General features: G+C 33.8%; 1 protein-coding gene across 3 annotated transcripts in view; it reads right to left on the bottom strand.

Annotated features, from left to right (window-relative positions):
- The window catches only part of LOC145269279 (tumor protein 63-like), a 524,598-nt gene that overhangs the window by 364,150 nt on the left and 134,548 nt on the right, over positions 1 to 25,900 (bottom strand). Inside the window, exon 2 of one of the 3 annotated variants that reach the window (XM_080124964.1) lies at positions 13,723 to 13,844. In XM_080124964.1, coding sequence (XP_079981090.1) covers positions 13,723 to 13,844 — 122 coding nt within the window. Of the gene's footprint in view, positions 1 to 769; positions 1,754 to 13,722; positions 13,845 to 25,900 lie in introns of those variants that run through there. The other 2 variants (XM_080125001.1, XM_080124996.1) reach the window with 2 other exon arrangements.

The raw sequence follows: 25,900 nt of genomic DNA, 5'->3' as shown, positions 1-25,900 counted from the left end.
ACAGTCAGAGAAGCAGGGGCGTGGGAGGGAATTCCAAAGCCTAGCAGCTTGAGAGAATAAACTATTTGAGTAGAAGGTTTTCTGACTTCTAGGAACCTCTACAGTGTAGGGTTAAAAAGTTTAGTGTTTTTTCTCTTACTAAAGACAGATTTAGAGAAAAAATATAAATCCCCCCCCCCTTAAAAGTATCTTGACAGAGAGGGTAATTTATCCTACTAAATTCGAAGATTGTAGATATATGTAATAATAAGTTTCATATTTTACGAAGAGATTTATAACCACACGTATAAATTTACAAGTAGAAGTATTTGGTTTTAAGATGCATATGATAAATTAAACTTTATAACGATGGTTTTCAGTGGAATATTTATTTCCACAGATAAAAAAAGTTATCTGAATTGTTTTATTTATTCTGTAGCTCATAAATATTTAATCTGGAATTATATGATTTTAATATTTCAACAATTTGAATCTATCAAATTTTGGTCTAAAACATTCACTTTAAATCTTAAATTATCCCTTGGAGTGGGAGGACTATTTAATATGATGACTTAATAAATATTTTATTTGTGGAAGCATAAAATTTTAAAACAATTCATATTTCAACAATTTGAATATTTACTTTAAACCCTAACATTATCCCTTGGGGTGATGAGGGGGCTACCCCATGATTGAAAAAATTTCATGACAAACAAATTGTATAAATAGTATTTTTTTTAAATATCTGAAAATATATATTTTTTTTCAATTAAAAAAAAAAATTACTTACCAAATTGAAATGAAGTTTCTGGATATTGTTCAATTTCTTTTTGTTGTTATTGTTGTTGTTGTTGTTGTTGTTGTTGTGTGTGTGTGTGTGTGTGTTGTGCGTGTGTGTGTGTGTGTGTATTTTTTATTGCTATTATTTGTGTGAGTGTTCAGGTTATTTCTCTTAATAAAAATTTCTAAGAAAAAAGGTTATTTCCTTTGTATTAGGGTTTGAATATATATGTAATGTATGCAATATATATATATACATGAACATGTATGTATGTATATTTTGTAATACAAATTATTAAAAAGTGTTGAAGGTTTATGATCCACCTGTAATTTATTTTTTCATTTTTTTTTTTTCAAAAGAAGTATGGATACCAATCAAAATGTTTGATCTGCTTCATTGATTCACTGGACATAGTTGAACAGATACGCAGTAAAATTTGCAACGCTATTAATATTTTTTTTTTCTGAAATAATTTCAGTCTGTTCAACACAAAAAAAAAGAAAAGAAAAAAAAAAGCTATAAATTCTTATTTAATCCCGACGCATTCTTTTTCAGACAATTTCCAGGTATGGCTTAAAAATCAATCCGGTCACTGTGTGTGAAACGCTTACTTCCATCCGTAAACCCTGTTCTTCATTCTAGAAACAATGCCCGTCTCCACACAATCAGAGATTGTCTTACATTTTGGCCATCGGGACAGTTATAGATATGTTGCTGAACAAGTAAACATTTGCTCCGTCCCTCGTTGTCCCAGTCGATCGGTCAGTTGGTCAGTCAGCTGGTTGATCCGACTGCAATTGTGTTGGTTTATTTGTGCAGTCTGTCTGTACGTCGGTTGGTCGGTCAGTTGGTTGGCTGATCTGAATGGTAGCATAGAATCTGCTCCTATGACAACGTTGATAATTACTAAGCCCTTCGACGACGACGACTCTAAAGTCCACCCGTGTGTGCTTCCACTGCACCTCTTTCATGCCAGCAGTTATGGGCCTGTCTGGCCGAGCAGTCAGGACTAAAAGCTCATGCATCAGCACACACACACACACACATACCTCTTATATGTTGTCTCTCTTACTAACTCATCTTTATATCTTAGCGATATATTCTATAAATATAGATATATTATTATTGTTATTATTATTGTTGCTGTTGTTGTTATTATTATTATTATTATTATTATTATTATTATTATTATTATTGTTATTATTGTTATTATTATTATTATTTACTCATTACAAGTTTTCACACAGGCCATCATGAAATATTTATTTTTGAGAACAACCTGCGATTTTCCCTGGATTATTATTATTATTATTATTATTATTATTATTGTTGTTGTTGTTGTTGTTGTTGTTGTTATTATTATTATTACTTACTCATTAGGAGTATTCACACAGACCATCATCAAAGATTTCTCTTTGAAAACAACTTATGGTGTTCTCTGGAGTCTGAGTGACAACAAGTCTCCCCAGATTTTCAATACTCTCCACCTCTTTTGATGTACTTTGCAGATGAATTTGCGTTATCGTAAAAGCAACTAACCATCGATTTCTCGTTGGGTTCTTCTTCTTCTTCTTCTTCTTCTTCTTCTTCTTATTATTATTATTATTATATTGCTGTTGTTGTCATTATTATTGTTGTTATTGTTGTTATTGCTGTTGTTGTTATTATTATTGTTGTTGTTGTCGTTGTTGTTATTCTTGTTGTTCTATTGAATGTTTTCATTTAGTATTGCACTTACGATATTTTTGATTTGAAAAAAAAATCATTCTAATAACATATTTATGATTCATTTTACTATCTCAATATATAATATTTTGATTGCAGAAATTCTCCTCTGGACCAATGTTTTGTTTTGTTTTCAACAAGAGATGCCACATATAAATTCAATACATCTACCCTGATAGCCACTATCTATGTAGTTTACGACCACCATTTCTGCTACATTCACTTGTGATAATAAAATGCAACACTACATCTGATGAGAAACACCATCGCAATCGCCACATCTACAATGGAAGGAATTCCTATTTTTCTTTCTCAATATTCAGTGCTCTCACCGCTACCAGTTGATGCCAGAACAAAGTCTATATTTTCCTATGATATTGTGCTTGCACCGAGATTAACTGTTCATTACAATACATATACATAACATACTATTTCCATTTTTCTATTCGCAAATAATAAAGTTTTCCTAGCCTTATTCAAGCAATTCTGACTGGCTAAGCTCTGACCATTCTTATATTCGGGATTAACGGTATTATCATAATGAACAAACGTTAACCTACCATTCAAATATAGCGTCGCCATGATACCTATTCCCCCCCCCATGAGTACATTGTTGCGGTTCTTTTTCTTGATGAACATATGGTCACAGCAACATACAAGCAGCACGGGACAACAGCAAGCGAGAGAGAGAAAGAGATAAAGAGAGAGAGAGAGAGAGAGAGAGAGAGTAAGAGAAAAATAGAGAGAAAAGAAATAGAAACTTTTCTAGATTTCATTTTATGCTGAAAACTAAAAAAAAACATTATTTACAGTAAACGGTTTATTCTACACTTGGAGTAACCTGCTGCCTTCTTTTTTGTATATATATATATATATATATATATATATATATATATATATATATATATATATATATATATAAGCGAGATAAGACACTGATAGAATTCAGATGAAAATCCTGATAGATATTACTTGAAGTAATAATTTCAGGGTGATCCTAGCCAAAAAGGAAAAACTCAATATTTAAGAATAGAGCAATATATAAGTTTGGTGGTTAAATTTTAAATTCTGAAAAAAACAACATATAGACACATATATTCGAGTTAAGAATTTATTGTTTGACAAAAGGAGTACATAGAAGGAGTTATGTTAATTTCCTTAATCCATGGATTTTCAATAATGGCTCATATCATCAGAGGAAATGAAATGCGGTTAGCAAAATGTTCAGCTGTGAATAGACACTTATTTTGCTTTTCAGCACAAATATTGAAAATAGTTTTTTGAGTGGTGAATGATAATTATATAGAGATAATTATAGGAAGAGAGAATTTGATACAACCTGGGCAGTCCATTATCGGAAGGAGTAACAATGTCCTCCGGGGTTATAAATCCAGATATACAATTGTATAAGTCAACTGAATTAAAGGAATAAATTATAAGATGGTCAACATCATGAATTTTGGAATATAGCTTTTTGTCATTTATTCTCTATATTGCTCTGTAATTACATTGAGCTTCTTAAATAAGGATTGATATATATTATAAGAAAATATATTTCTACAGAAATATATGTATATATATATATATATATATATATATATATAAGTCACTTTGTGTTTGTCTATGTTTGTGTGTGTGTGTGTGTGTGTGTGTGTGTGTGAGCGAGAGAGTTCTTTCCTCATAGGTTCCAAAACAGCTGAGCAGATCTTTTGCAAATTTTACACCAAGCTATTTTATATGTCTGGCAGTGTTCTTAGATATGCATTGTACAGAGGGTCTCCAGATCATACGGTATCACTGGTAGAATACTGAACATAATTAAATCCTTCTTAGATAAGAGAAAAATCCAGGTTGTCCTCGATGCTCGTACATCTAAACAATATGATATAAATGCGGGAGTGCCTCAGGGGTCTATCCTTGGACCTCTATTGTTCCTAATATTCATTAATGACCTCCCCGACAAAATTGCCTCTGAGATGGGTATATATGCTGATGACACCACACTCTATAACAGGCATGACAGGAAAACAAATGAACACATATCCAAAGAAATGACAAAAACACTACAGGATGACCTCCAATCTGTAGTGGAATGGGGACAAAAATGGATGGTCACATTCAATGCTGCCAAGACTAAACTGGTTTCCTTCAATAATTACAAGAAACCTTCTCTGCCATTAATAGCAATGGCCAGTGACTCTTTATCTGAGAGTTAATCTTTCAAATTGCTTGGCCTAACGTTCATAGGAAACATGAGTTGGAACAATTACATTGAAAGCATTGCCAGGGCCACTGCGAAGAAGGTAGGCTCTCTCTACCGTGCTAGAAAAGTACTAACACCCGAAAGTATCCTGTACCTCTATAAGGCCACCATTCGACCATGTATGGAGTATTGCTGTCACATTTGGGCTGGTGCATCTGCTACTGGTCTCTCGCTCCTAGACAAGGTTCAAAAGAGAGTCGCCAATCTGATAGGCCCTGAACTGGCATCTAAGCTTCAGTTGCACTCCCATCGACGAAATGTTGCATCCTTCTGCTTGTTCTACAAGTATTTTAATGGTGAATGCTCTGGCGATCTGCAGACACTTGTGCCCCCACAACGTAGACACCCTCGACAGACCCAACAAGCAGCTAAATCGCACCCCCACACAGTAGAGATCCGTAGACGTAAAAGATCTTTCTACTCCAGTAGTTTCTTCCCCAGAACCGCTAGACTCTGGAATTCCATTCTAGTTCTCTGCTTCCCAAACTGTACTGACATGCAGAAGTTCAAGTGTAACGTGAACCGACATCTTGCTGCCCAAATCCCAACATAGTACCCCAGCAGTTGCTGCCCCTGATAGTAGCCCCCTACACCAAAGTGGCAATGTGCCTTGTTTGGGGTTAAAATGTAATAAATTTAAAAAAAAAACCTACTTACTTTTTTCACTTCTGTCGAAGTTCTCAGAAATCAAGCCCCAGCTCCTTTCTAGAGCTAAGATTTGATCTCTATATGATATTCAAATATTATATCAAAACTCCTTTAGGACTCAATTGTTGAGTTAGTAAAGATGTTAAGAATATTAATTTTCCTCTCCCAAATTGACCAGTTAAATATGTTATAGTATATTTTTCTTGTGGTCTTTTGGACTTATTAAATTCCAGGACAAGAATTCGTCTAGTCTGGTGGAGTATCCAGCTTAGTGATGTTACTATATGCAACATCACTTGAAGAAGGTGCACCATTCCTCGTATAAGCCCCTGTGGGTTAGACATAACAAGGATATCTTATTTGGGCTACGAATACTATGTTCTTTTGAATATTTAGTCAGGGTTTACTTCTCGGGAAAAGTATCCTCATTCCAGGTTGTCCTGACGAACCCCTGTACAGAGAGATCTTAGACACTCAAATGCTACTAACAGGAATAGAAACTTCTGTTTTAAACAAAATCAAATAAAAGCGATAATTAAAGGAATCGTTTTTGGCATTGGTATATAGGCACAAATTTTTCCGATTTTGATACCGGTTCTGATACCCCTAAAAGTTCTGAATTTTCCAATTCCCAATTCCGGTTCCAATCAATCGTCCCAACACTAGTACATATATATCTACATCCAGTATGTGCACATAATCCTACATATACAGATTTGAATGTGATTGATAAACAAAATAAGATGGCGTATGATATCAAAGAAAAATTGAAAAAGATTTATATTGTATGTATCCGTTTTGGACTGAAGTTTTCTGGGGAAAAAAATTCACTTAATTTGATCGAGTAGTTTTTTTTTTTTTTTTTTTTTTTTTACAGCGGAAAAACATGTTTTTATGACAGCATGCTGGAGCCAGCCATGTTTGGATTTTTAGAACACGCAGCGGGGAGATAACTCAGTCTAAAGCGCCGACACCCCCTCCCCCCATCTTAAATAATATCGTTCCTTCTTAAAAATCGAAACATGGCTACCTTTTGATCGATATCATAACAAATTGTTTTTTCGCTGTAAAAAAACAAAAACAAAAAAAAACAAAACAAAGAAAACTACTTGATCAAATTAAGTGAAATTCTTTTTCGGAGAACTTAATTCCATAACGGATACGGACAATATAACCTTTTTTTTTTTTTTTTTCGATATTTTCATTTTTTAATGTCTTAAACTGTACAAGTACCCAAAATAGATTTTAAAACATAATAACAAAATTTGTTTTTCATTTTTTTTTTTTTTTTTTTATGAAAAAAGTTTTCTGATCTCTTTGGCTGGTAAGATTTCAAGCAGAAAAAAACGTGTCTGGGTGCTGTTCTCATTGGAGGGAGGTGGCATATACAGTGTATCAAAGTGAATTTGACAACAGACACAGTCTCCTCCCACCGTAGTTGGAGGACTATAAAATATACTAACAAAATAGATTTGAAAATAACAAATGTTTCATTTTTTTTTTTTTTATAATGAATGTGAATTCTTAGTATACACAACGTCTTCTTTTTCCCAAAAAGTATTTTTTTTTTTTATACAGTGCACCATGCACCACTTATCAAGGCCCGGAAGCCACTCAGGGATAAGGGTTATTGCAAGTACATTACGTTAGTGTGGAGATTTGATGAAGTGTATTCCAGCAATGCGAGCTCTCGAAGAAACTATCCAAACGCTGTATTACCAACTAAGTCAAACTACAGATATAGTCCCCCATCTAAGGTCTATAAAATATTATAACAAAATAAATATTAAAAAAAATTTTTTTTTTTATTTGCCTTTCTGTGTATTTTCATGAATGTAAATTCTTACCATGGGCAAAAAGAACACAGTGGACATTAAATGTTTCTTTATATTGTCATGTGGCTTCAGCAAAAATTCCGAAAAGTTTTCACCTCAATTCGAAATGTCACATACCTGTTTTATGTTTATTTTTATGATTTAAAAAAAATCAATAAAACCCACAAACATGTCTTTTCTTTCGCTCTAAACAAATGGCAGCCATATTCCATATTTCGTTGCTTGAATTTAATTGAGATAATATTTAAAAAATAAAAACAAGCAACCATAGAAATCCGATTATAGATATAAATATTTTTGTAGTATAAAACTTGGTACTTGTGCAGAATTTGGACCAGACGTAATTAACTGGCCGCTCGGCTTTGTTCGGAACATGACGTCAACCGCCGGTTTTCATCGAGCGTCGCCGATTATCAAAGTGTAACAATGCTACTCAAGGAAAATACCGAAGAAAACATTTAAATATTAATAAAATCACCAGAAAAATATATACCTTACATAGAAAATGCGAGCATGACAAGTAATATGGTTAAGCTTAACTTAGAAAAGTAAAAGGACTAGTTGTTAAAATCGGAAAAGGTAAAGAAAGACCATATATTCTAGTAAAAATTATAATAAATTTACATATAAGTTAAAATATTGCAGCATCAACAATTAAAAAAATCAATTTAACATTATATAATCAATTCTTAATATATATATATATATATATATATATATATATATATATATATATATATTTCTTCTGCGATACTTTTTGAATAAACTTAATTATTTATACGAAAGTGCATTTTTACCTAAATGCGAGTATATATATATATATATATATATATATATATATATATATATATATATATATATATACATACACACATACATACATATATATATATATATATATATATATATATATATATATATATATATATATATATATATATATATATATATATATATATATACACACAGTGGCACCAAAAAGAAAGTCCACACTTGTCATTTTGCAAATTTAAGCTAAATTGAATACCTCATTTGATTCGCCTTTTATTTCTCAACAATTAATATACATGTGATATTTAAAAAAAAAAAAAGAAAAAAAAAAGAAGCCCTCTTCGGGGCCCGTGGCGCAGTTGATAGAGACGTTTAATCTTTACAGTTGTAGGTGAGAATTGTCTGAAGATAGCAGTTTCAATCCTACCCAAAGCCGCCCAGAGGCTTACTTGACCAAAACGTGATGAGACGACAACAACTATGGATGGCAGTAATTGCTGAGAATGCAGTTAGGAGATTCGGAGTTCCTATCCCGTCGCGGTTACCACCTGACAAAGGCCAGAGGAACAGTTGGTCGAGATGTCATGAAACAACATCTAAGAAAGATGAGGATAATAGTCTGCAATAAATAAATTTATTTTCAAGTACAATAATATAAATATGAAAACAAGATCGATGATAAAATTATTGTGTTTCATAATAAATTCACTGAACGTTTTATCTGGAGTCCCTGTTGAATAGGCTTGAATAGGGTTCATCAGGATTGTTTGTATAAATTTGCAAGATAAAAAAAGGAAGAGGTTGTCATGAGAAGCGATTCTGCTAAACGCTAAAATACAGATGTCTCAAATTGATTATCTTCTTTTTTCTCCCCTTCGTTGGAGTTTGTGTTCCTCCTCACTTCTAAAGCAAGTAAGTTTTTACCTGAACGTGTGAACTCCAAACATTCTCCAACCAATAAAAATCGTTCCAAACATCAAAAAGGTAACACGTACATGTGAAAGTAATAAGTTAGTGCCAACGTAAAAATTCCTATAAGACTTGATCACCAAAATTAGTTTTTTCCAGACATCACCAACCACACATTGAACAGGATTTCAAAACGTCTGTTCAATCCCTCCCCGGAAGGAGGCGAAAAGGGCCCAATGGTTCACGTATCCAACCTTTATCAATTCACACACATCTATACACACACTAACAAAAACAAGGTAAACCAATATACATGCATACGCACTGCCACACTGTCAAACACTCACATACATATATTATTTTCACACGCATATTCATACTATGAACCTATTGACGTACACAGTTCTACGCCTTATGACTACTGACCCAACTTTATTTGCTTTTTATATTCTTATCTTTTGTATAAGAATGTTTTGGTATAAAACTTTGTTTTTCTCAAATTTCTCTTTTATAAATTATTGTTTATGTTTTAGGCATTACTTGCCACTTGGTGACCCTTCTATTCTCTTAATGTTTCATTCATTTCCATTTTTACATGCCTGTCTATATATATCCTGTGGTGAAAGTGACTGACACAAGCGACGGCGCCTCTCACTATTCTGTCAGGAGACGTAATCAAGAAGGAACAAGAGAAAAAACTTTCGTTTATAGATGGCTTATTAATATACATACGGCATTAATTTGTAGATGAGGACAATGACGGATGTGAAAAGGACTAATGGGAAAACATAGAGAATTTTTTTTTTTGACAGCTAAGAGAGAGAGAGAGAAAGAGACAGAGAGAACGGATGGTGAAGGCTACACCTGAAGTCAGGAGTTGGCAAGAAGGAGTTCGGACGAATATTTATTATTATTATTATTATTATTATTATTATTATTATTATTATTTACTCTCTAGGAGTAGTCACACAGGCCATCATCAAAGATTACTCTTTGAGAACAACTTGCGGTGTTCTCTAGAGTCTGATTGAGAACAAGTCTCCCCAGATTTCGAGTACTCTCCGCCTCTTTCAATAACCTTTGCAAAATAATTTGTTATCGCAACAGCCGCTTACCATTGATTTCTTATTGGCAGCAAACATTGGCCTTCACTGGGATTTTGATGGGGATAAAAAGGTTCCAGTCCTTTTTGCACTCATCAAGCGGAGGTCTGGCTAGTGCTTTCTCTTCTCGGCCTTTCCATCCTCCTTGGCCCTCCTCACTTATTTGGTGTAGTGCCAGTTTATAGTGACACAAATACACACACACACACACAAACAAAAAAACGGGGAATGGGCGGTATCTTACAATTATTCCGTTTCAGTTTTTATGATTCCATGAGGCGTTCCTTTGTGTTTCACATCTGTAGCCATTTCTGTGTGTCTAGTTTGTGTGTAGGGTTATTTTTTATTTAAATCTTAGTTTCATTCAAGCCTTCATTTACTTTCTTTACTTTCTTTGCTATAATATAACTTTTATTCTCAATATATATATAAATATATATATATATATATATATATATATATATATATATATATATATATATATATATAGCAAAAATGGTAATTAGTAAAAACCTGAATAGAGTACTCAATACTACTTGGCCAATCAAATATATCATCGTCATTGAAGATGGCCTCTTATAAGACCGGGGACCACACACCAAAAGCTGGTGACCCCGACGTAATGTACCACACCACAATGTGACTGGCAAAATCATTTGAATAGTTCTAGCTGACAAAATATGGTTGAAAACAATAAAAATCAAAAACAAAATAAAACAAAATTCCACCTGAGACACAAAACAAGAAGTAGATGGTGCATGCTCAAAACAGCTTCATTTATCGCCCTCTTTCTGCCTCATATTTAAACAAACAAAATATACTCTTAGTTTTTTTCTTTTCACCTGGTCAACAGAAATTTGTAGAAATACTTGCATCCACAAATTGTAATCAAATATGAATGAAAAAAAAATAGATACATGTTTATTTTTATAACTCTTGATTATATATATCAGTCATTTTACCTGAAAGGGAAGCGTCACTATATATATATATATATATATATATATATATATATATATATATATATATATATATATATATATATATATATATAATTTTAGTTCAGTCAGTCTGTCTTTTGGCATGTTATATTTTGTCTTCTAATAAGAAGACAAAATATAACATGCCAGATACAAAATATAACAATATGCCAAAACTGACTCAAATTGAAACAGATTTTATAATGGAGATAAAAAAGGAATATATATATATATATATATATATATATATATATATATATATATATATATATATATATATATATATGGTAAAACTGGTAATTAGTAAAAACCTGAAGAGAGTTCTCAATACTATTGCAGAGCAAATATGTGTATTATTTTTTTTATTACCGTTTTATCTGTTTGGTTACATACGTTTCAGATGTTGGACCATGTTTACGATCCAACAGCCTCGTCATACCTTACAGAAGTGGTTGTTAGTATTAGGAAGAAGTGTTTTAGAGGAAAACATAAAACACACACACACACACACACACACACACACATACAAACATATATATATATATATATATATATATATATATATATATATATACACTTCAAGGCGTCTTTCACATTTAATTGATATTTCGGTACTTGTTTTTAAGAATGAAAAGTTGGGAGAATGTTGGTTCACATAAATTCATGCGATTTCTGAAATTACTGCCAATTTTGGCGAATTATTTGCTCCAAATTCTTGTAGTTACAGTTTATCAATGTTTTTCAACATGTTTTATATAATATTAGCATTTGGCTCAAAATCAATTGACAACCCCATAGCATTAGTTTTGAGACCGCAAATGGATTCGTGACCAACAGGTTGGGAACGACTGGACTAAGTTTATTTGTACCAAATATAGTTGAATTACAGAAACCATTGTGGGAATTTTATTAACGATTTCATGGTTGGCAATTTTTTGTGAGGAAGGGGGTCACATTGTAGTCAACACTTTGGGAAAAATTTATCTTGACCAAGTCATTTTCACTATCTCCAATTATACTAGATTGTATACTGAAATGCACATTCTCATGACAGTTTTCTAAGTCTTACGACTTCCATACTGGCTCACGGCGAATTTGAAATGGGTGATTTTGTTTGTGACACCATCACTAGAAGATTGCCTTGCAGGGTTAGTGGACTCTTTCTAATCTGGTTTGGTTATTCATCAGAGTTTCCTTCTCCTAGATGGATTGTTTTTAGTACAGCATGCGAGCGTCATTTATCCACTGCAATATCAGAGGGAGGCTAACGGGTGTTACACGATGCCTGAGGTATTATACTTGCATACCTTAATAAATACAGCATCAAATATTCAAATGAGAGCCAGTGTTTTAAAGAGATTATCTCGTATATATGTATACTTGCAGGGTTACCCAGCATTGCCTGAGGCAAAACTATAATATGTTTCTATTAAAACTGCTGCCCCATTCTATCTTTATTCCCCACCCTTCCCTTCTAGCTGGACACACACACACACACACACACACACACACACACACACACACACACTCTCTCTCTCTCTCTCTCTCTCTCTCTCTCTCTCTCTCTCTCTCTCTCTCTCTCTCTCTCTCTCTCTTATATAATAGATTCCTCATGAAATTAGCATTTTTATTTCCAAATTAGTACATAATAAAACTGACCCCCCCCCCAAAAAAAAAACACTCCTACCAATGAAACTCGGCTTAGTTGACTCTTGGAGAATCGATAATTTTTTCTAAATTTTAGATATTCTTTGTTGCAATATTTTTTAGTAGAATAAAGAGGGTATGAGCATAAAAAATTGGAAGATTCTATTTATAGATAGAGATAATAGGAACTAACCAATCAAATGGAACGACGCCATACTATCAACCAATCAGAAAGTAGAATCACTCCATAAAACATACTGGATATTTAAGAATTTTGTATATAATTATCGTTTTTCACACGAGAAGGAACTTTGCTCTTCGGGGTTTCTTTGAATGGGCCATCTGATGAAATCTAATGGAAACTTCATTCTTTGTCTTTTACAATTCAAAGCTTCTTTGGATTAATACTGCCATTTTGTTTGGAACAAGATTTTTCTTTTTTTTCTGAAGCTAAAATGACTTACAACTCAAAGTTATTTATCTGAGGCAGCACCAATCCAGAATATTCCGACTTTGTGGGCGATTGTTTTGTATGTTTTTTAATTAAAGCTGGACATACAAACACCCATACGCACAGACAACTTCTCATATATATTTATTAATAATAGACTCATTTTTCTAAAAATAGACATTTGTCTGTGCCGTACTGATTGAAATCATTTGATTATTTTTTATCTGTTCATTTGGTTGATTTGTATCTGTAAAATGAATTAGGTAAACAAACAAACGGAAAAAAAACTGTTGGTTTTAGTTTTCACTACTTTTCCTTTTCTGCAAAGAAAAAACATGTATAACACTCAACGCCGGGGGGGGGGCACAAAATAAAAAATATACGCAACACACATTTATTAATATATTGACAAATTTAAGGAATATACAGAACATACTATAAACGGGTTTACTCACTCACCTCATGGTCTCTACCATACGTCTATGAAAAAGTCTTACACTCATCCAAAAAAACATGTGTTCACCTTCTTTCTTGAAGTCCCTCAGCTCTAAAGGGAAGTAACCCACCAGCGTCCTGGCAATCGGTGTTGTTTTCCCTTATTCCCCAACAATAACAACAAAGAAATCTTACCTGCAATTTGGATTGACCGTTATAGTCTTCTGATTATAAGATAAAGCGCCATTTGGGAAATGTTCTGATTTCATTGCTTGAGACATGTAGCCTGGACGTTGTCTGGAATTTTGGCACCAAATCTAAAAGGCAAGAAAAATTCCTTATCTTTACTGATCTTTATATGTGACTAGAAGAATACCCGCCCCAGGAAAAGTAAAGTTAATTCCACAAACAAAACAATTTTGAATCATGTTCTCACATTAAAATCAAGATATAATGTTACTAAACCTCATGTCTAGAACCCTTATTTCAATTTTGATAAAAATCCATTACATGATTTTGATTCTAAAAAATGTTGCAAATTTATGGCTTAAGCTTCATCATGGTAGACAATAGATGGTCCCTGTAAAGGTAGCTATGCGTGTAGATACAAAGGGAGGGTGACACATTAGCACTGTTTGAATTGACACTGCTTGATTCTAGTGGTAAGGAAAAGTCCAGGATGACTGGGAAAAATGCTGAGAGATAAGTAGAGAGCGCATACAGCAGCTGGTATTCCCAAATGTTCACGTAGGAGAGAGAGAGAGAGAGAGAGAGAGAGAGAGAGAGAGAGAGAGAGAGAGAGAGAGAGAGACTTTTAAAGAAGATGTTTACATTAAAGACAAAGGTGACGCCACAGCCATAACAAGAAGTCATGCATGGTGGGAGAATGAGGAATAAAGGTCTTTTCTTAAACCTGAAGCAGGAGTTGAAGTTCTTTCCTCTTCTTTGTTTCCTTTGTGACTGAGTATACAACGTGTAGGTCCCAGGTTTCTACCTGTTAGCGCATGTGTAAATGTGTACTATGTTACAAACGTGGCTTAACTTCGATGATCTAACATGGAGTCTTAAATAAAATTTGAAATTTAGGGAATCTTGCTTCATTCTGCGCCACTTTTATGCCCCGTCACAAAGATTAGAATCGAGATATAATGACACTAAACCTTATATTTCGATTTTTAAAAATACAAGTTTATCATAGTTTGTAGAGTACATAAATAATTTTTGCAGTTTATGTGAAAGCAATGTATACATTATTTTGTTTCTATTATAAACAATATAAATAGAACATGGTAAATCTTTTTAAATTTTAAGTATTAAACAACAGAAACAAAATTATTGTATAATTTTTAAAGAAATACTAGACTACCCGTGACCCGTTGGGTCTGTATGTTATATTAGCTATGGAATTCATGTATGAGCGTGGCACTTGTGATGTAAAGAAAATAGTTTTTTTTTTTACATAACAGAAACATTCCTATGGAAGTATATTAAAATGAAAAAATAATATAGATAGATTTCTATGAGTCGTCCTGTTTATTATAATTGATTATTTTTGAAAAAAAAATTACAATTATTGAATTATAAATGGTTGGCCATACTTATAGATAAATGTGCACAGAACAGATACCATAATACTTATTATAGTTAAATTAAAATTTTGATATATCTGCTTTTTTTTTTTACATCGTTCATTTCTGTATTACGTTTAAGTTATTTAAAACCCCACTCTTCCCATGTTAAATAATAATTTCGAAATAATAATGTTGATATTTCAGCGTCCCAATTGTTCTTTTGTTTTTTGGTTTTTTTTCGCGTTTAAATTATCCAAATAAACAATTGTTAACACTGTCTGCTTTTTTGTTTTTACATCGTTCATTTCTGTATTACGTTTAAGTTATTTTAAACCCCACCCTTCCAATGTTAAATAATAATTTCGAAATAATAACGTTAATATTTCAGTGCGCAGGTCATGCACGCATGCTCAACCGGATGTCGTAAATAGGAAAGTGGGTTACGTACATCGTTACAAGGTCATTTGAGTTTTATAATTATATAGATTGTTAGCAGACAATATATATACCCGAAAGGAAATGAAATTGGGGGAAATTAGGCCGAAACAATTTCTTAGTGACCTATTTTTGTAGTGGGAGTAGTACTTTTTATTTAGAGGGAAAAATAACAACTACTTTCATTGTAGATCTTTGCGATCGTGATGATGTTTCTCCTTTTTTTTTTTTTGGTATAATACATTTTATACCTTACTAATATAGTTTTGCATTTCCTTTATTAATATATTCTGGTTAATTTTATACAATTTAAAAGGACCAGGATAACGAACAAATGCTTTATTTAATTGTTTAAATATTTTAGTTTTATTTCCACATTGTTTAATTATCCTTATTACTAAACTAGAAACTGGGGTGGGGTGGGGTATAAAATCTATTAATTTTAAGGTAACACGAACTATTCTCCAAAACTCTGACATAATGGTTCCATAAAACATAAAAACAGGACAGGTACTCTCTATATGCGGCATACAAACTATTTGAAAGGGGAAAGAGTTTATTTTATCAAATATTTTATTAAGAAAAATTCCATCCTCAATTTTTATATCTAAAAATGTAGCCTGTTTTCCTCCATATTTACAGTTTAATTCTAACTCTTTTGGATATATAAGATCTTTATTTTTTCAAATTCATCATTATCATTTATACATATAAGATCATCTATAAATCTCCTACAACCATGAAAATTATATGTTTTAGATATATCATTTTTTTTATTTGTGATGATATATATATATATATATATATATATATATATATATATATATATATATATATATATATATATATATATAGTAAAAATGGTAATTAATAAAAACTGAAGAAAATGCTCAATACTGTTGTAGAGCAAATATGCGTTTTATTTTTATTACCGTATCTTTCTGTTAAGTTACATTATTGTTTCAGCTACCCGGCCGTTTTTTTTTTTTTGGCCGTCTGTAGCTTCCTCAGACTTTTACAGAACCCCTAAAAGTCTGAGGAAGCTACAGACGGCAAAAAAAAAAAAAAAAACGACCGGGTAGACCCGGCCGTTTTATATACGTTTTATTTTTTATTACCGTATCTTTCTTTTAAGTTACATTATTGTTTCAGCTACCCGGCCGTTTTTTTTTTTTTGCCGTCTGTAGCTTCCTCAGACTTTTAGGGGTTCTGTAAAAGTCTGAGGAAGCTACAGACGTCAAAAAAAAAAAAAAAAAACGGCCGGGTAGCTGAAACAATAATGTAACGAGTTTATGTAAATACAGATTTGCCCAAAATGTTGCAAGATCTAATCCCATTGGGATACCTATAGTTTGGAGTAATATTTTATTTCCTATTTGAAAATAACATTCTTTAATAAGATGACTTGTAACAAGCAACAATTTAATTGTTTTCATTTTGAGTTCCGGCCCTATTTGTCCATATTTAGACTCGGCCCACATGACATAATGTTCGCTAATGGGCCAGGAAACCAGGTTCAATCATCAATCGATTCATAATAAAGGCTTAAAAAATGGTACCTGATGCCCACTTACTAAATACTCAACATTAGGATTAGAGGCAAGCGGAGAAATCCTGAGAATAGAATGGGACCCTCCCCTACACCTCAGTATAGCAGCTAATGAAATGGGAGCCTTCATGTCGCCCTTGACTATAGTCGGCCATTTAGCGTTAGCTTAGATTCAGATGCACACTTAATTGGCTTATAAAAATGTTTCCAATATATATATATATATATATATATATATATATATATATATATTACATTTTATTTTTCATCAAAAGTTTAAATAAGAGTATTCATAGAAATAAGAAATAATTCAAAGGCATAATAAACAAATAACAATGGCCATATTTGGGAGTTTCAGGAACATTCAAGCGGCACTTTGTCAAAGAAAATGCACCAAGTTTACTGATTATTATAGACTATAAATCTAAAACCATGAGAACGAATTATAAAGTATGTAATTATATCTGTAATTTACAGGTCAATGGTGAAGCCATAATCCAAGGGACGTAATGAAAGAGGACCAAGGAGAAATAAAGAAAGGCCTCTCTTCTCAGCTCTGTTATTACAGCCAATTTCTCGTGAAGGACAATAATTATCACCACTGAACATGGTCATTATAAATGATTGCTATTTTAGATTCTCGAAAATGGTAAAAACACTGTACGTTTTATTATACAAAATTTTACTAAATAAAAATTAAAAAAAAATACCATAGATATTTTTTTTAAAATACGAGCCTAAAGGGACATCCCCTTTCTTACATAAAAGATGTTGCTAGTCTCTCTATAATCTGCCGTTATTTCTATGGAAAGTGCTCGACTGAGCTCTAATTTTTGGATCCTCCTTGTAAGACATTCGCAACAAGAACTTGTTTTCTACCACATTGTAAAAAGACTTTCGAGTACTTATTTAGTTTATGAATCAATCTCTGGCAACTTTGCATCAGCATCTTCCGGCAGGTTATATAAAAAGCTGAAAGATGCCGAAGCGATTATCCAATCAGCTGTCTGAAGACAATAAGTTTCAATGAAAACATGAAATTCATTAAATAGAGAAATATTTTTTAATCGAAAATGACTTTCAACATGCATCTATATTTCAATATGAAATCCCCTCCCTTTCCCTGTATTAAGAATGGCTTTCTAAATAGAAGCCCATTCTTAACATGGGATAGGAGGGAACACTTCATTTTGAATTAATCATCTGGCAGTGTTGATGTAGTATTATATTAGCGTGCCGGGGCAACGCCAGATAACCCTGATGGATTATTATTATTAATATTGTTAAATGTTATGTAGAGGCAAATATTCAGAGAAAATGTTTTAATAGAAAGGAATGTTACAAAACAAAATATCGCAGGAATTTTAGCTGACACTTAATTTTTCACATTTAATTTTGTCACATAATTTTTAGGTAAACAAAATATGGGCAATTTGTATCGGGTGATTTTGATTATTTAGTTACGTGGGTGGTGACGTAATAAGACAGAGAAAGGGTTTAGATGTATACATGGTTTTTAGTTGACAGTCAGAATTTGAGAGAAACAGAGTTGTGATCATAAATAGAGAGTTCAGATAAATGACAGCCTGTCACTTGAGACAGGTGTATGGAATATTACTCCCCAAGCTTTTGTGTTGCTCCCCAATCTTTTTTCTACTCTATATCAAGAACATGCCAGATGTAGTGAAAATGTCCTCTTTTGTGTCAATGACATCACAATCAACAATCTGAAGTCTAGCCTTCAACGTGCTTGGAAATGGTCCATTGAATGGGACAGGCCTAAATGTCTATAAATGCTGATTACAATGGATTCTCTTTTCGATCAGGTTCTTACTTCCAGCAGTAACATTGGTCAACTAAAAAGGTGAACCAAGCAGAAGATTTTGGACTATTGGCCGACTCGTCCTTCAAGCCATCTAAACATTTCATCCAGGAGCTCCCTATTTCTTTTTCGATACTCCGTCTGCAAACTCATTCTTGAAATATTTTTCCCACTTTGATTCCCACATCAGACTAATGTCAGAGTATGGCGTCCAGGCCTCTGCTCAATATTTAACACTTGATATCCAACATCTGGATGGAGTTTAATGACTAACTACTTGAATGATGTGCAGATTACGAACCTGTCCTACAAAAGCCAAGTCAAGAAACTTGATCTTTTCTCTCCTACGTGCCAACTTTTATATGGTGATCTCATTCTAATCTACAATTTTGATAAGCTTCTGGGATTGACCTTTACTCGTGACCTGAAATGGAACACATACATCAAGTCTGTTGCCAAGGTCGCTGGAAAAATGACGGGATCCTTCTCCCGCTCCAATAGATATCTCACTGCTGATGCAATTCTCTATCTGTATAAAAGCCAAGTACGTCCAAGTATAGAGTACTGCTGCCACATCTGGGCAGGAGTTGCTAAAAGCAGCCTATCCTCCTTTGACAGAGTACAAAATAGACTTTGTAGCTTAGTGGGGGGGATGCCATTTCTCTTCCCTGCAACCTCTCTCCCACAGAAGAGACATTGCGAGCCTGTGTTTGTTTTATCGTTATTTCCATGGCAAGTGCTCATCTGAGCTCCAATCTCTGGCCCTCCCTCGCCAATCTTTCATGATAAACACCCGTCTAGCTGAAACCACTGTCAAAAATTTTCCCCACTTTTTATCTGTGCCAAAACCAAAACGTAGATTCCATGAACAGAGCTTCTTTCTTGAACTCTCTTCCGTCTGCCTATTTTCCACCTGACTACAACTTGGATGTCTTCAAGTCCAACACAAACAAATTCCTGATGAACCGCCCCCTTAAGTAAGACACTATATCAAATCTCCAATACTAACGATTACTACGATACTATCCCATTGATTACTGTACACGCAATAACCCTTATCCCCGAGTGGCTTCCGGGCTTTGATAAGTGGTGACTTCCATGTAAAAAAAAAAAAAACAATCTCCTTAATGACAATTTTGATCTTCTTCAAGACCTACCATTCACTCCTGCATCGATTTTGATTCAACCGATGGAGGGATGTTTTTTCCATCAGGCTTTTGAGATTGTTTTAGGAGATATAGTAAAAATGCCAATGATACAGCAATTAGGAGAATATGAGGGTTAATACCAAACTACAGCCTCATATTTTTTTGATCCAAAAGTTGAAGAGCAACAAAGACGGGACTGATACCATTATAAGAAGCGACGTTTTGTGCTCCAAAATTTATTTTTTCTACATAGTCACCAACATTCTTAATGCACTTTTGCCAGCAATGAATAATGACTGTGCATGGAACATGCTTTGTCAATGAAGGTCGTTTCAAAAGTAAAACCTCCTATTTTTTAACTAAAAAAGTTGAAGAGCTATGAAGGTGGGAGAGACACCATTAAAACGATCGATCTTTTGTGCTCCAGAATTTATTTTTCTACATAGTCACCACCATTCTTAATGCACTTTTGCCTGAAATTCAATGACGTAGCTCTTCTTCTGTCACACGTCTATGGCAGCGGTTGCATTTTTTAGAGTTTCACACGTCAATATCTGCAACAGAGAGACGCATCTTTCAGATTATAAATGCATATGGTTAGCGATCATAGCAATGCAATATGCAATCCACTCTGATCCATCCAGGGGAATAAAAATAGGAGGCATTACTTTTGGGACGCCCCTCGTAAAAAGTGGACCTTTGGTTTACTTTCTTGTAACTCTCGTTTGCTTATTTTGCCCTTTAATCCTCCTATTGCACAAGTGTTGTTTCTGACAAAGGGGAAAGAAGTGCTGTTTTCTGTATCAGGATCTATTCATTTAGTACTTATCGTTGGCTAGGTTTTTTTTATTTTTACTTCTTACATTGAGTGGTTTCATGCTTGGTCTAGAGCAATTTCTATAAAACAAAAATTCAAGCCGATATTAGACAGAAGTTTGACTACTGCATTCTCTCTCGCGTAAATTTCTGCCATCTTTTTCTTACAATATAGCTGAAACGTTTCTTATTATATTTTCTGACAAATTTATTGAATTTAATTATTTTCTGGTTTTGATTTTTGGGATGCAGACGTCGAATCTCTTTAAATGGCTATGTCCATCAATTCCGCTTAATATTGACATTTACTGTAATCTTGAAAGTCGAGATTGATTATGTTACTGCTGCTTTTTTTGTTTTCTAAATTTACGAATGAGTACAATTAAATTTAGAAATGATAAATGGTATTTTTTTTTTCATTTTGAGAGGAGATTTTTGCTTTCATCAATCTTATATTAAAAATAATAGAACTTATAAAGAAAATAAATTTATTTCCACCATATCGTTACAGAATTTGCAGTTACATTAGATCTGTCTGACTTCAATCCCCAGAACCGAATCTCGCATTATTTAGTAGATTACATGATTCAATGGCCGTCGCATTCCGTTTCCCGATTCTGACTGTTTAACTCTCTGATTTTCGTTATTATATAAAACGTTTCTTTCTTTCCGGTCGTTAACCTATATTGCTGTTCCGAAACTCCAATTGCGTCATCTTTTGGCGTTTGCAAATGAAGCTAATATTTGTTATTATCATCGACCTATTATTGTGATCGTAAATTCTTTCAGTCCAATTGTTTATTTTGTTTATAAATGACTTTATTATCAAATGTATACTGTTTCAAAACTATCTTATTCTCAAATGTCTCAAGCTTAAATGTGCAAACTTGCATATTTGTCTAGCTAACCTACCCGCTAGCTTAATTTTGGAGATCTAACAAGAACTAGTGTGCCAACGTGATAAGCCCATATATTTTGCCTTTGCGTTATGGTCGGTAGGGGTTTTGGTTGATCAACATTCCGAATGACTGCTTTTTTCATAAAAACCAAGGATCGCCTTGATATCATTATAGTGAACAAACTTTTTGTGGTCGAAATGGGGTATGGTTTTGTTCGATCTTCCTTCAGGTGAGGAATTATTGCTGATTACCTGAGGCCTTCCAACCGGAGAATGCTAACCAGATCCTTTTTTATTATTTTGTAGTAGACGAAATTGAAAGGAACACAAGCAGGAACGAATTCTTGCGGCTGGAGATTTTTGAATACACTTCCTTGCTGGCTTGTCCAATCAGAAGCCAGCTCTCAGTCAAGTGACAGAGTTTATGAAAGGTTAGACCGGAAAAGCACACTCTCTCTTTCTCTTCAGATCTGGGACTGACAGCAACTCCACGTGAAACAAACCTGTCGCCCCCCCCTCAACTTCTCTCTTGAAACTCAAAAAAGCTCACCCGGCCTTTGGAGTCGGGGATCGACTAAGACATGAATACAGACAAGCCAGCATGGCTACCTCAGCACATGGATTTCAGTGCGGTACACGCAGGAACTCTCTTTCTCATCCTTCAGTGATGTATCTAATATTTCGTGACGCACGTTTCTACTACCAACTTCTAGGAGACAAATAATCCATTATGGTTACGGGCAATAATTTCAACACACACACATGAACTCTTCTCTCTTTCAACAGGCCTGTCTATTCTTAAATCTACATCTCCACACAGGAGCACTTTCCACAACTAACTCTTTCTCTATACAACCTATTAACGAAGATAATCAACAAAGCTGTTATTAAATGCTACAATGAGACTTCTTGTCTTCTCCATTTCTACATTTGGCGACCCCCACGTGATGGCGAACATGCAACATTCGTCGACACTTATTCTACAATTTTTCTCTCCAATCCTTGTAACCGCCTTGCGAGAATTTCTTTTTCATGGAAATATTTATTAACCTTTGCGTTTCCAAACCCGGCATTCTAATATTCTTTTTGTTTAACTGCACAAACTGCATATTTATATAGCTAACCTACTCGCTAAGCGTAGGATCCAAATCAGTTGCAAAATTAAAAAAGGAAAATTTAAAGAATCACGTAATTAAAATAAAATGTTTGATCGATGCAAAAAAAACAAAAAAAAACTGCAAAAGCCAAACAGACAACATTTTGCCCGAAGCATTAGTGTGCAAACAAATATCAATTTTTCCACTTCATCATTTAATGAATGAAATTAATTCTCTCAATTGAAATAAATACTTAAGTCAAGATCAGATAATCACTCTGGAGGATATACTGGTTTCTAGACTAGAATTTTATTTTTGTTTTGAAAAAAGGAGTCAAACCCAAAAGTCATTGTGAATATGAAACATTTTGAGGACCTCATCACATGATATAAAAATGACCGTATTTCATTCTCATTAGCCTTCTGAATGTTCCATGACGTGGATAGGGGTTGGGCATATTGACTAAAAAGAGAAAAAAAAGACATACAAGAAAGTGCAAAGTTTGGTTTCGTGTTTCATTTTACCTTTTTATAAAATAACTTCTGCGTTCTTCTGTTACATAGGAATATTGTATTGTGTATACTTAATCTTATATCTTACATGTTTAATTTACTGGCGTTATAATTTGTTGTAGACAAACTATTAATAAATGAAATGTCGGTGCTTATGTAATCTACCGAGCTGTTTACATTAAAATATATGATCTACTTATTAATCATAACCTTAACCCCAACCCTAATTAACTAATTCTACCTCTAACCCTTAGAGTAAGTGTTAGTTAGGGTTATTGTTAGAGTTAAGGGATAGATCATGTATTAGAATGTAAATAGATCAGATACTGAATTAGAAATCACGTAATTCTGTAAATCTCATATCTTCACCCCCTCCTGCAGCTTTTTAAAACTGTCTTTTACGATCCAACTTGTGCCTGTATTAACAACACTAAAACATAGCGCGTTTTAGCAGCCACTACGTGTGTTGAAAATTAATTTAGTTTTCTACCCACGCATTACTAAAGTTTATGTAGTAGAATATCAAATATTTTGATTACTTGGCCTTTGGGCCAAGATCAAAGTGTAGTATCTGTTCCGGCAGATACTGCACTTAAGATAATTTGTACCAGTCAATGGAGGGGAAACCCTCTATACTGGGACAATTATTATTTTTGGTAACCAGAGTGACCCCTTTTAGGGGAGCTGGTTTTTACCTCACATTAAAAACGGCCTTGTGCCTAATTTGCTCAGTGGGGGAGCAAATAAATACCATCTGTTCCGACAGATACTGCAAGCTATGACTAGCTATGACTAGCAAAGACCAAATGTGGGGGCAACCCCACATGTCTGACCTTTAACCAGCTCCCATTTCCCACCTCTCGGGAGCTGGTCCCCTTTTCCCTTCCCCCTCCCTTCACTCCTCACATTAAAAATTGGCCTTGTGCCTAATTTGCTCGGTTGGGGAGCAAATAAATACCATCTGTTCCGACAGATGCTGCAAGCAAAGACGATCAAAGTGTAGTATCTGTTCCGGCAGATACTGCAAGCAAAGACCATATGTGGGGGAAACCCCACATATAAGACCTTGGTCAATGTAGGGGCAACCCTTCATACCAATTGTCACTATCCAGCTCCCCTACTCCCCGGGTAGTTGGCCCCCCCATTTCCCCTTCACTCCTTACTTTAAAAATCGGCCTTGTGCTTAATTTGCTCAGTGGGGGAGCAAATAAATACCTTAAAGTGTAGTATCTGTTCCGGCAGATACTGCAAGCAAAGACCATATATGGGGGCGACCCCACATATAAGACCTTGGTCAATGTAGGGGCAACCCTTCATACCAATTGTCACTATCCAGCTCCCCTACTCCCCGGGGAGTTGGTCCCCATTTCCTCACATTAAAAATCGGCCTTGTGCCTAATTTGCTCGGTGGGGGAGCAAATAAATACCTCGTCAAGATCAAAGTGTAGTATCTGTTCTTCAGATGCTGCACTTCCATTTCTTGTTCTCTTTCGGTGGAGGATCAGTCCTTCACGACTGAGACAATTTTTTATTTATTTTTGTGCCTTTTCTCCACGTCAAAAAACGACCCTGGTGTCTAACTGTGTCCCGTGGGGAGGTATAGTAAATAGGTACTATTACTAAGTAAGGGGGTCAATTTAATATTTTCGTTATTTATTTTTAAATCAGATATGTTACTTCAACTGTTTAATTGAACTCATCTTTATAAGTGTTATAACCTTGTTTTGTTTTACCTTATGGTTTTACCACGTTTAAATATCATAATCGGCTTCTTATTTATAGAAAGATTTAACTCATCAAAAGTTTTTTTTTCTTTCTCTTTCTCAAAAGACAAATTTACTTAGAAAACTTCTGCTTCAACTTTTTTTCACAATGGCTCAAAAAATTTCCAGGAATTCTGAGTATTATTTTTCATCTTTCACACACATTAATCGCATTTATTTATTTATTTATGTGTTAATTCGAATTATGCCATGTATTCAAATCAGATATTAAGCGACCCAAAAACTATATATTTTTCTTTTCTCCATTTAATAGTCACACAAAAATGATAATAATTAAGGTGGGGGTGGGAGGTGGTTAATCATTTCTTAATCTCCGGTTGGCTTTTTGAGCTGCTTATGCTTTGTAACAAGAAAAAATGATCCGTCACAGTTAACAGTCTTAATCTCATGGTACAGATCCGCTCGAGATATATAGAATACTTAATAATCGTCAATAAATAAAATAAGCAAAAAAATAAATAAATAAACCGAACAATGAAATACTTGCTAGAATGGCTTAAGTCAATTACAGTAACTCTTTGATTCTTGGAACTTAAAACCTAAATCTTCTTAGCCAATCAAAAACTATTTTTCTTTTCTTTTATTGACCGGCATTGCTTGGGAGACATTGTAGTGATTGAATGAACGCCAAAAAGCAAATAATTTGAATTGCTATCCTCTTTCTTTCTCCGCCTCACTTCTCAAAGCAAGTTAGTTTTCACGGGAACGTGTTAACTCAGAATATTTTCAACCAAAGAAAAT

Source organism: Euprymna scolopes, chromosome 4 (assembly GCF_053919585.1).
Source record: "Euprymna scolopes isolate OS-2025 chromosome 4, ASM5391958v1, whole genome shotgun sequence".
NCBI lineage: Eukaryota > Metazoa > Mollusca > Cephalopoda > Sepiida > Sepiolidae > Euprymna > Euprymna scolopes.
The sequence above is the reverse complement of the archived record's forward strand: the minus strand, read 5'-3'. Positions and strand labels throughout refer to the sequence as shown.